The 12839-nt window shown below is 35.1% G+C and overlaps 1 protein-coding gene across 8 annotated transcripts in view; it reads left to right on the top strand.

Annotated features, from left to right (window-relative positions):
• CHD9 (chromodomain helicase DNA binding protein 9) overlaps positions 1-12839 on the top strand; it is an 81809-nt gene that overhangs the window by 51902 nt on the left and 17068 nt on the right. For all 8 annotated transcript variants that reach the window (XM_085235008.1, XM_085235005.1, XM_085235009.1 and 5 more), the window contains 14 exons: positions 453-574; positions 1451-1694; positions 2777-2953; positions 3794-3937; positions 4369-4624; positions 5385-5595; positions 6820-7015; positions 7514-7681; positions 8250-8429; positions 9171-9281; positions 10009-10205; positions 10808-11007; positions 11503-11662; positions 12400-12489. In XM_085235008.1, the coding sequence (XP_085091134.1) occupies positions 453-574; positions 1451-1694; positions 2777-2953; positions 3794-3937; positions 4369-4624; positions 5385-5595; positions 6820-7015; positions 7514-7681; positions 8250-8429; positions 9171-9281; positions 10009-10205; positions 10808-11007; positions 11503-11662; positions 12400-12489 (2456 nt within the window). The remainder of the gene's footprint in view (positions 1-452; positions 575-1450; positions 1695-2776; positions 2954-3793; positions 3938-4368; positions 4625-5384; positions 5596-6819; positions 7016-7513; positions 7682-8249; positions 8430-9170; positions 9282-10008; positions 10206-10807; positions 11008-11502; positions 11663-12399; positions 12490-12839) is intronic.

The following is a 12839-nucleotide window of genomic DNA, read 5'->3' as shown; positions in this document are numbered from 1 at the left end:
ATTGAATCTGTGAATTTGTTCAAGCTGTAATGTAGAGCTACTTGAAGAGAGTGTCTTCTGCAGAATCCTACTTAGTTGCAGTAAAACAATGTCATGGTTTCTTTGTTAGGTTGCCTGCTATAATTTAATTGCCAGTCTGAGTGCCCAAGCTTGGAGCCAGAGAGATTAAGATAACATATTTTGATACTGTTAGTCTACTGTTTCGTGTCCTTAATATTTTTATAGTATAATCTCTAATTTTAAATGTATTAATTTCAGTAGGCAAATACAAAGTTCAATTTTCCACAGACTGACCATTAGTAAGTAATGTCAACGGTGACAGCATCCCAGTTTAAAGGCTAAGAAATTTCCTTCTAAATTTAGGTTGCTAGGCTTGAGAAAAAGTGAGTAGAACTGTTTTGGAGGAAATAAAAAAGCATGTGCTAACTTTCATACTTGTTCTTCTTTTAAAGGAACGACCACCTCCAAACTCATGGAAGAAGATAGAACACTCAAGGGAATATAAAAATGGCAATCAGCTCAGGGAATATCAACTGGAAGGACTTAACTGGCTTCTGTTCAACTGGTACAATAGGTAAACGCATGGATTTTTTGTTAACATAAATGTTTTCACACAGGGAGTGAGTGTTATGAGGAATTAATACTGTTTTAACTAAATTTATCTTTGTTTCTGTGCTTAGAGCTGAAAAGATACAATGGAAAAAAGGAATTGCTCTTCCTTTGAAACTTCGAAAACTATGTTTTTTATCAACAGGAATAAAACAAAAAAGAGTCAAATTCACTGAAGATATATTTTCAGTCATAACATCTTACTGCATAGTTGCATGATCAACAAAAAAAATGTTTTGAATTCTCAATCATGCTCTCCTTAGCTCTATGAGCATGTATGCTAACAGAGTGAAGAGCTGGAATATGTGGCTGAGCGTGAGCACCTAGTGGTACTTTACGTAGTTGTCTGATTATATGCCTCAGTTTTGGTTTTGGAAATGCAGGAAAAGTTTGGCACTGATGCTTTGTTTCATCCTGTTTGTGTAAGGGTAGCTGGGATGCTTTGTATTTGTGACTTGTATGGAGACTTTATTGATCTCTAGAAGATTCATTATGATAGGCATGCTTACAGGAAAACTGATTAATTTGAATTTCTTTAAACTGGGGCAGATGTAGTCCCAAAAAATTAACCTCATGATATTTCTCTAGGACAACCTTGTGGTACCTTCTGTTCCAAGGTTTTGCCAGTGCTAAACCTGATAGAAAACTGTGGTTTTGTGCATCAATTTATTCTTTCAGCAAAACCAGTGAACATATGAGCGTCTCTTGCAGTACCTCAATTCTGAGTATTGTTTTGAACTGGTATATTTGAGCTTTGTTTTATAAATTGTCCTTTTGAGTAACAGCTTGAGCACTGTACTTTCTTTGACCTGACTAACAAATAAATGTATTTTACTTTCAGACGAAATTGCATTTTAGCAGATGAAATGGGTCTTGGCAAAACCATTCAGTCAATTACATTCCTCTATGAAATCCTCCTGTCTGGTATAAGAGGGCCTTTTCTGATCATAGCTCCACTTTCCACTATAACAAATTGGGAAAGAGAATTTCGCACGTGGACTGACCTTAACGTTGTAGTGTACCATGGAAGTATGATCAGCAGGCAGATGATTCAGCAATATGAGATGTACTTCAGGGACTCCCAGGTATCGTAACATCACTTACATGCACTGTCTTACCCAAGGCTCATCTCAGGTAGTAGGGTTGAAAAGTACACTTTATGTTAGCTGTACATATCTCTTACAGAAAGCCATTTTACATTCTTATTGTGTTTCTTTAAGCTTTTTTTTCTCTAAAACTTTACCATATTCTTAGTGAGTAAATTTTGTGGAAGTGGTTGTAGCAAGATGTATGATGCTTTGGTATGCTGAGAGGAGTTCTGCAATCAAAGAAGTGATACAGATAACACATGTGGAGATTAATGTGTATGCAGATAGTAGCAGTTGGAGACTGAATGAGAAGTGCAGTAAGAACAAAAATAGAGCTGATTAAACTGTTTCCTTTATATAGCTATTATGTTCATTTTTGAACTGTAAAATAGCCTTGCTTGTGTACAGTCTGCTTTTCTCTTATTACTTCACGTTAACACTGTCTAATCAGATTTCATGGGTTTTTTTTTTCAGTCTTCTTGTGCCTCTTTTATGTATTTTATGTAGGCAAACATTTAAAAAAAAATCATCACGTTTCTATATTACTGGTAAAGCAGAAACTTATTTAGGTAGCTAAAATTAATAAAAGAATGTTTTCTTTTCCCTGTGAATTGCTGTGTACTATCTGTCATATTGAATGCCTTCTGTATTCTTTATCAGACCACTGTAGTAGATGAAGCTAGGTTAGAAGTGTTTGTTTAGCTGTCAACTGATATTTTTTCATACATAACTGTGTGAGTGCTAACTGTCATATTGCTGTCACATTTTGATGGGTTGACTCATTTTTTCTGTCAGCCTTTCAGATTTTTACAGGATTAAAAATGTAATATTATCTGCATGCATCCTCTGAAACTATTAGTAATTCATAAGTGGTTAGAATATACTGTTGGTTAGATAATACTGAATTCCTATTGATGTTGTATAGATACAAGATGTGCACAGTTAATGAATGTGCCTAGGCTGACAAGCTAAGTTATAATATGAAATCTGGTATCCAGCTTAGGGTAAAATGTCAATAAAATCTTTAAATTGACATGATTCAATGTAACATAACAAATTTTGCACTGATGAATCTCTAGGGACGTATTGTTCGAGGTACCTACAGATTCCAAGCCATTATCACAACTTTTGAAATGATTCTTGGTGGCTGTCCAGAGCTAAATGCAATTGAGTGGCGATGTGTTATTATTGATGAAGCGCACAGGCTGAAAAACAGAAACTGCAAACTGTTAGAAGGACTAAAATTAATGAACCTCGTGAGTACTGCTTTTCTTCTGTTGTTTAATTCCACTTGTTTTCTGTGAAAATAATGATGTAGAATATGATAAATCACAAGCTTGTTTACCTGTCAGAAAAGATGTTTTAAGCAGTCTTTCTGTGAAGAGGCAGGATCCTGAAAGTCTCTTCAAATATATGTGTTATTGAGACCTGATGGTTGTGTGGTTTTGATGGGTAAAAAAAAGAATGCTAAGCTTTAACTGTAAGCAGAATCTATTTGTGATGATACTGTTCTAAAGCCTGTTTTGATTACCACGAAGGCTTCCTTTAATATGGTCTACTTAATCCTAAAATAGTGCTACGCAACTCCTGGAATTTGCTAAGGCAGACTTCTTATCTAATCTTGCAGTTTGGGTTTTGCTTGATATTCTGGGAGCTTTACAAAAAGCAACTACTACTGTGAGTCTTAGGATTTTTGGAGCATTACTACAAGGTGCTCCATGACTGGGTTTGGATTGTTCTTTTCTCCAGACTTGTCTTATTTTGATTCACTCATCGCTACGTGTTGTCAGAAGTTGTCTTTGCTTTCTGATATATGTTTAATGTTTATTTTTCTCAGTGTGAAGAGAGGGCGATTATATTTGTGTGGAAATTGCAGGTCAATTTGAAGTTTTCATTTATTCATTATGGCTGAAGGAAGACAAGATTTAAAGAAAAGCTAGTTGAAAATGCTTACTATTCATCTACTACTAATCCATCTATCTCTGTACTTAGTAAAATACAGAGCTGGTAATTTCAGGTTATGACATTCAGACATGATAAAAATTTCTTAGCAAGCATTTGCACACAAGTCATTTAATTTTTGTTTCCTTTTATAGGAACATAAAGTGCTGTTAACTGGTACACCACTGCAGAACACAGTAGAAGAGTTATTTAGTCTTCTTCATTTTCTTGAACCATTGCGTTTTCCTGCTGAATCAACATTCATGCAAGAATTTGGAGACCTTAAAACAGAGGAACAGGTATTGCACATTGAGTATTGCACACATCTTGAGTTTGAGTATTTGAGCATGTGACTTGTAGGAGAAACTGTTGGTTTGTATAGTAACCATTACTGCATAGTTAGAAACTGACATTACTTGGAATAATACTCTGATAAATTTTAAAGCAGAATTTTAGTTGTTTTCACCTTTTTTGGATAGACTTGGTAAATATAGCAAGTCAATAGGGAGAAGAATAAAACCTGAGATTTTCTGGCTTCATAGGCAGTTTGTAGGCATGATGTTTGGAGTGCGTCAAACATTTCTTTAATAATCTGAGGTTAAAAATAAGATGATATCCTACCTGGAAAAGATTTTATGTAGGGATAGAAATAAAAAGCAGTGTAAGTTAAAAAAAATTTTTTGTATTTAACTACAAGTCGTGTGTTCCAAAAAACCTTTGTTTCATTCAGGTTCAGAAATTACAAGCTATCCTGAAACCCATGATGCTCAGGCGATTAAAAGAAGATGTAGAAAAAAAGCTGGCTCCTAAGGAAGAGACTATAATTGAAGTAGAACTAACTAATATTCAGAAGAAATACTATCGAGCAATCTTGGAGAAAAATTTTGCTTTCTTATCTAAAGGAGCTGGGCAAGCAAACGTACCAAATTTAGTTAACACTATGATGGAACTCAGAAAATGTTGTAATCATCCTTATCTCATCAAAGGTAAGTACATGAGAAATCAAAATCTAATTCAGTTTTTAAACGATTTCTGTACTTTATTTAAACTGCTTAAGAACTATCAGATGAGGTAGAAACATTTTTGACAGACATTAGGCAAAGTGTAAGGCAGTTGTGTGTTTGAGACCTGAAATGTGAACTTTTTTTGTACGGTTTCCCAAGATATTTATAATTGATTATGATATGGAAATGTTATACCTCTTTGAAAGCAGTGTTAAGAACAGCATCTAGAGTGAACTTGTAAAAAAAATTCTTCTTACAGATTATATTGTCTGTGTTTTTGGTGCTTTTCTCACTTTCCTACTTGCTAGAAAATGCATCTGAAGTTCTTAGAAATTTTACTGTGTTTTCAATCAGACTGGGACTTCAGAAAAGGTCTTCAAAATACCACTCAAGACTCATGTCTTATTTCAAATATTTCAGCTGTAAAAAGAACTTTTTAAATGATTTTCTTACCCAACACTGAACAAGTTGGATTTTTCACTTTGCAATTTAGAGATACTCAGTTTTAGATGGTTCTTTTTTCCAGTGTTGTTCTACTTAGTAATGTAAGACTTCACAAAGCGTAGAAATAGATGTTCTTAGTAGACATCAGATCCATCCAGACCTCTTTTGTCTCCAGCAGTGGCTAACCAGGCTTGTATAGAGGCATTGTTGTGGGTTTTTTAGTAGCTTATTCTTTATACCTATGTGAACAGATTTATGTAGCTTATGCCTGTAGGTACTAAGAGAGACTCTTTGATAGGTGCTGAAGAGAAAATCCTTGGAGAGTTTAAAGAAACTTACAGCCCAACTGCACCAGACTTCCATCTACAAGCAATGATCCAGTCTGCTGGTAAATTGGTTCTTATTGATAAACTTCTTCCAAAAATGAAAGCAGGAGGCCACAAGGTCCTTATCTTCTCTCAAATGGTGCGCTGCCTTGATATTTTGGAGGATTACCTTATACATAAAAGGTAATACTGTGCATACTGTGTAATTTATTGGTCTCAGTAGGCATATTTTTGGATGTTATAGGAAACAACATAGCAAAAGTAGTATTTTTTTGTTAACTGTAGGTAATCTGTGATTCTGTGGTTTTGTTTCATAAAGCTATTTACTTGAACTGAGCTAACATTTGCTATTTTGTATTTTATATTTGTGTTTAATTTACTACTTTTAATAGTAATATTTAACAATCCAGGTGAAATGATTCCCTTTCCTTTACTAATATAACTAGATCTAGACTAGTGTATCATATCTACAAGTACAATCTTCTGAAATCCACAGAAGCTGAAACTTGCTTTATGCTACTATTTGATTAGAAGTGTTAGTGGGCATACTTCGTATGGCAAGGCTTCGTATTTAGCAGAATAAAATGACTGTAGGAGATGGCTGCCTGCCAAATGGCCTGTGGTCCTGTAGATTATCTGCTGTCCCATTTTATGCCCGATTAGCAGAATGAAGCTTTTTGACTAGTTGATATACGTTCAGCCTCCCTTTACAATTTGTGGAAGTACTTACTCCGTTTTTTAAGCAAGACAGAGGCGTTTTATTTGATATCTGAAGTTTTGTTGGAGTCTTCATAATTATCAAAGATAAGAGAAGTGGTATTTTTACCTTGGGCTTCTAATTTTGCCAGTTTTAGTTGAGGAAGTCATAAATTCATTGATGCCTTGATAAAAGGCAGCGAGAGGTACTGTGAAGTTCTTCTTGTTCTATTTCTCCTGCCCTTGACAAAATCCATGTGTGGTTTTGTTGAATGACAGCTCACCAAGTACTTCTCTATAAAGGTTACTCGGTTACCCCATCACGATTAGACAATTTGGTAGATAATACAGAAGTACACTGCCTGCTTCTGTAGGCAGTGATTCAGAAATAGCACATGAAAAACTTCTGAATATACGTGTTGGCCTCCAGTTTGTACTGCAAACTAAATGCCATGGTAATACGTGTCTAAATATGTATTGTCGGATAACTGTTCTGCTGGACAAAGAACTTGTCTTAAATATTTGATGTTAGGGCTTCCTGATGTGTGTTAGTAGTACAAATAGGTAAGCTCCATTCTGACTTCTGATAATAAAAGTTAGCTCATGACTTTTATTCACTGTAGAAATAAATATGCAGGCAGGAGATCTGTTCTACTTTCTCTTTAAATTACAAAAATTTTTGCAATTTTCCACTTGTGTGACAATTTCCAGATACTTATATGAACGAATCGATGGACGAGTACGAGGCAACCTCAGGCAAGCTGCAATTGACCGGTTCAGCAAACCAGATTCCGATCGCTTTGTGTTCCTTCTGTGCACCAGAGCTGGTGGTTTGGGGATTAATTTGACTGCAGCAGATACGTGCATAATTTTTGATTCAGATTGGAATCCTCAAAATGATCTGCAGGTAAATGAGGAGTCAAACTTGGTTGATGCGAATTTGATCACTTGAGGTATTCAGTCTTTATTTTGAACCTGCATCATTTTTAAACATTGAAGTTTTCTTAAGGCATGTGTTTAATGTTTGCCTATGAGTGCTTTCTACCTACACAGATGAAACCCAGATGACTTCATCTGATCCTAACTTTCCCTTTTAATCTGATTACTCTTTTACATGCACAGCACAACGATGTCTGAGTTCATAAAGATTTTGTTGACATGAAAACCAAGATAGCACTAGAGTTGGATTCTGCATATACTGAGTAATGCAGTATATAGAAATTAATTATGGTGTACAGTAAAACAGCAAATCAAATTTAGGAGTTTAAGTAAATGGTCACTTGATTTCTTTCTAAGCTTGTACTGTTATTTTTAAGATTGTGCTTGAACAGGATAAACTTCTTGAATCTTATGCTATTCTTAAGTGAGTCTAATTTCTTACTGCTCTTTACCCTTCCTTCATAAGGCTCAAGCCCGTTGTCACAGGATTGGTCAGAACAAAGCAGTGAAGGTCTACAGATTGATAACTCGTAACTCATATGAAAGAGAGATGTTTGACAGAGCAAGTCTGAAGTTGGGACTGGATAAGGCTGTCTTACAGAGTATGAGTGGAAGAGAAAACAGTGTTGGTGGTGTATGTAGACTTATTTTCTAAAAATAAAAAATAAGTATTTTTGTAGTCATGTGGGACCTACTGTAAATCATAGAAGGCATTTTTCTATTGCTTGCATCTCTGCCATCCTTTTTAATGTGACTAAAAATAGTTGATATGACTTATAAGTGTAGTAGCAGTTATTCTGAAAAGTCTTCCCCTATTTCTTGCCTCTTAAGAGATGAGGTAAACAATGACTAAGTTAAAACAATGACAAAAGTTTCCATTTGTATCCCTTTGTCTTCCTGCATTAATAGTGGATCTCCAATAAGATGAAATTTGCATCTAGTATTAAAGGATAGGTTTGAACCCTTCTGTTCATCAAAGTATTGAGTATAGCTACAACCAGAGACAGATGCATGTAAAAATAAGTACATAGCAAAGTATTTCAGCTGTTAACTAGACTTATCTCTTAATGAGTAATAATTTAGATATTTAACTTAGAATTTAAAAGCTGTAGCTAGGTTGCAGAAGCATTGAAATGAAGAAGAAATAAATATCACTTTGAGGGGATTTTCTAGGCTTTTTTACACGTGTTTTATTTATGCAGATCCAACAACTCTCTAAAAAAGAAATAGAAGACTTGCTTCGAAGAGGTGCGTATGGTGCCATTATGGATGAAGAAGATGAGGGCTCCAAATTCTGTGAGGAAGACATCGACCAAATTTTGCAGCGGCGTACCAAAACTATCACAATTGAATCAGAAGGAAGGGGCTCCACATTTGCCAAGGTATGGAAGCAGCAAATTGGTCTTTGACAGTGTAGTTCTGTACGTGTTAGGAAAAAAAAAGGGCAGACAGAAAACAATTTCAAAAATGTATGTAATTCATACATAAAAATGTGTTATTTATAAATATATTTAGGATCTCTTGTATCTTGCTAATCATAGATTAAGTAAAAATCTAAAGAATCAATTAGGAGAATGTGATCATCTCTATCTTTTCATCACAAGAGTTGGAAAGAAACATCTTCTCTTTTTTCCTAAAAGCAGTGTGTTAGTTTTTTAAAGACCTTCTGAAACGTAACATATTCCATGCTCTCAAGCTTTGATTGTTGGTAGTTTAAATAACCATTTGAAATTTCCCTCAAGCGAGTAATTTTGCATGAGATTAAATCCCCAAATGCTGATAAGCCTCTTCAAAAGATTCTACTTTTTTCCATTTGAGTAATTTAGATTCAGACTTAGAAGCAGAATAATCTTGCTGCTTAATGTTCTTCTCTCCTGGTGGTACCTAAAAGTTCATTAGATTTTTCTCATTCATTATAGGTCAGAATTGAAAAAATTAAGGGGGAGGAGAACTTTTGAGTTACTTTGCACTGTTAAGTAACTTCTAAAGGCTTAGCAGCAACTCAGGAGATTTTGTAGGAATAAAGTTATGCAGTCTTCCCAACACTGGGGCATTCAAACCCTACAGACTTCTCATGTATGCTCATGTATGCTACTAGTAAGATTTTGTTTTATGTTTTGCAGGCTAGCTTTGTTGCTTCTGGAAACAGGACTGATATTTCTCTAGATGATCCCAACTTCTGGCAGAAATGGGCCAAAAAAGCAGAAATAGATATAGATGCTATCAGTGGCCGAGTAAGTACTGTCATATTGCAGTTTTTTTCAAGAATATCCTTGCTGTTTAATTTTTAGTTAGCAATGCAGAATTTTTGGTGTGCATCTTTTTTTAATACTTTGATGTGAATTAGTTTTTGTGGTGGTTAGTTTCTGCATAGGAAATCAACCACCAATAACTTGAGTAATTTCCTAGCTCCCTGTTGTCCCAAAAGAGTTTGGGCATTTCTGATCTATTATATTTTTATATACATATATACATATATTTATTTATTTATTTTTAAGTTCTGAAAACAATTAGAAGCATGTAATTATTCTGATTACTTTCTTTCTCTGACTGTGAACCCCATGCTGGAATCTGCAAAATAGCTAAATGAAAAGCGTCATGTCAGTTTATGATGCTGGAAGCTGTGACTAATGCTTGAAGACATTGCCATGCAGTCAGTTCCATAAAGGTTTCATTGACCTTTTTTACTGATAGAGGCTAACGTAGTGTAAGTATTCAGCTCAGAGGAGGTATTGAGTATGGTTTGTAAGCAGCATGCTTACATCATGGTTCTAAACTTTTTGTTGTTGTTATCTTAAATACCACAAAATATTATACATGCTATACACAGGTATCTTCAATGATATCTTTGCAAAAGACCTATTAGTAACTTTAGAGGCTGGTCATTTTTAAAGTAAATTCACCTACTTAAGCAAAACTTACCAACTGTTTCTCTAATGAGGTTTGCTTGAAATTTTACAGAACAGCCTGGTTATTGATACCCCACGAATTAGAAAACAAACAAGGCCCTTCAGTGCTACAAAAGATGAACTGGCTGAATTGTCTGAAGTGGAGAGCGAGGGGGAGGATAAGCCCAAACTCCGCAGGCCTTGTGATCGTTCCAATGGATATGGAAGAACGGAGTGCTTTCGGGTGGAGAAAAACTTACTGGTCTATGGGTATGGCATACAGCATTCTTTGTTCTAGGAAACAATAATGATTTTAGAAGGCGTTTATATTTATGGAGTGACTTACGCTAGCGTAGATCTTGGCGGGTTAATAAGTGTGTGTGCTATTCACTTTATATGTAGCCTCCTTGCTGTTTGATGTGATCCTAAGCATTTTAAGATTTACGGCTTTTTGCAAAAGTTCTAAGTCTTGTATTTCAATGAAGTTTGAATAGGAACTGAAAATCTAACCAGTCATTTCTAGCATACTTAAGTCATGTGTTAATTTTGTAAATAAAATCTTAGGTCTTCTCTCACCCCCCCCTCACTCCCCCAGAAAGATAAATGACTGTGTTGGTCATTATGAGTTCTCATGAGTTTTGTGTCTTAGGAGCCTAAAACTCTGTCTTTTCTTCTAAGCAGGCAAATTTTGTTTAGAGCAATTTTAAACAGTTTGTTGGGGACACTACTTTCATATTTCCACTCAGTAAGTTAAACAGAAGGAAAAAGTGGAATTCCTCTAGGATTTTTAGCTTTCCTTTTCAAAAAATAAGCCTGCAGGCTTTTGTAGTGTGTGAATTTTAAGTGCTGCTGTGTGTTTTTCTTTGGACTAGATGGGGTCGATGGAGAGAGATTTTATCACATGGTCGCTTCAAGAGACAGCTAAATGAACAGGACGTGGAGATAATTTGCCGAGCTCTCTTAGCCTATTGTCTTGTTCACTACAGAGGGGATGAGAAAATAAAAAGTTTTATATGGGATCTGATTACTCCAACAGAAGATGGGCAAACACGAGAGTTGCAGAATCATCTTGGTAAGGTATTTTTTGCAGTTAAATAGCTTCACATACACTTACCTCTGAATATTGCTATAATCAAAGCTAAAAATTCTCCCTGAAAGTGTGCTGCTTGAAATATACAGAACTTAGTCCAGATTTCCATCAATTGATGGAAAAAGAAGTTTCACTTCTTTGCTTTGGTTTTGATGGCAAATCAAAATGCCAAATGGATTGATATATTGTGTGTAAGCTTTCTTTTCATTGCAATTCATAAGAACCTGCTCTTTGTCACTGTAGTTGACAGCAGGTTCTTTCCCCCACTCCTTCTTTGTCTTTGGTTTGTGAAATGTATTTGAGAGATGCTCTAAGAGACAAAACAAAGAAAAAATGCCTCCTATTGAGAAGCTGTGTAGATGGTGTATTTCCTGTGTTGCAGGTCATAGTATTGCGGTAGGATTTAGTAACAGTAACTGTCACAGGGGATCTGTGCCCACCTGTTGCTGTTACTGTATCATGTTTTAAATTATATAGGCCTGTCAGCACCTGTGCCTAGAGGAAGAAAAGGAAAAAAAGTGAAGACCCAGGCCAGCACTTTTGATATACACAAAGCAGAATGGCTTCGAAAGTACAATCCAGAACATCTGTTGCAAGATGAAGGATACAAAAAGCACATAAAACACCACTGCAACAAGTAAGTAGCAGTTGGAGTGTGAATGTTTTTTTGTTCTTTATATGCAGATTTTTTTTTCTTGTTTGTCATTGTCTTCAACTTCAAGATGCTCTTTGTTTTGCTATGAAGAAACAAGTTTTTATGGTGTTTATTAGATTAGGTGTTCATGCTTAAATAATTTTGTTTTCCTTTACAAAAAAAGTATATATATTTAAATGGAGAGGGTCTAGGCTGCTGAGAATGTGAGCTGGCTTGCTTTACTAGTAACAATGAATGAGCTTATTTTAGATAAAGGAATACTCTATAAGAAAACTTGTCATACTCTACTTGCAAACTTCATGCAGCTGTAGTCAAGAACTGAGATAAAACAAGGAGAAGCCACATTAATTAAATTTCTAAGTGAGGAGGAATGAAAAGGAATATAAAAGATGTTTATTGTCAACTCACTGAAATATTTCTAAGGGAATCTTCTGAATAGGAAAAGGGAAATATTTGGTTGTTCTTAACAGTATTTTATGAAGCAGGTGAGGGGTGTTCTGCAGGCTCTGGATGAAAGTTTTTTTTTTTTTTTTTTTTTTTTTTTTGTGATGAAACACTAGCAATGAAGAAGTGCAAGGTGGAGGAACTGGAGCTTGTCTCCTCTCCTAACTGAAGGAAGTATATTTGAAAGTTTTGTGGTGTTAAAAAAAAGACAAAAAACAACCACAAAAAAAAAAATCTTTTAGAGTACAAATACATGTTTCTTTTTTTCCCTTTAGGGTCTTGCTTCGAGTAAGAATGCTGTATTACTTAAAACAAGAAGTTATTGGTAATGAATTTCAAAAAGTGTTTGATGGAACTGATGCCAGGTGAGCTATATGGAGGCTTTTCTTGCTTGTTCATTCTAAATGTAAACTTATCAAATGAAAATGAAGTCTTCCCAGATCTAAATAAGAGCAGTTGCGAGGAAATATTTGTGTATTTAGGCTGTGAGAGAAGTGTTTTCATTTGCTCTGTCCACAAAACACTTTGTATCTACTCAATGTGAAGAAGTCTTGACTACTATGGAATAGGAAACCTATCAATATATAGTACTATTAAAATGAAATAGACTGAAAAAGTAAGTGAAAGATGAAATTATATACCTTACATGCTAACTGGTAGGTTTTTCTTTGCATCTTTCTGCGCACTTCTGGTTAAGTGCTGCGTATTCCATTAT

Source organism: Meleagris gallopavo, chromosome 13 (assembly GCF_905368555.1).
Source record: "Meleagris gallopavo chromosome 13, MGAL_WU_HG_1.1, whole genome shotgun sequence".
Lineage (NCBI taxonomy): Eukaryota > Metazoa > Chordata > Aves > Galliformes > Phasianidae > Meleagris > Meleagris gallopavo.
The sequence above is the reverse complement of the archived record's forward strand: the minus strand, read 5'-3'. Positions and strand labels throughout refer to the sequence as shown.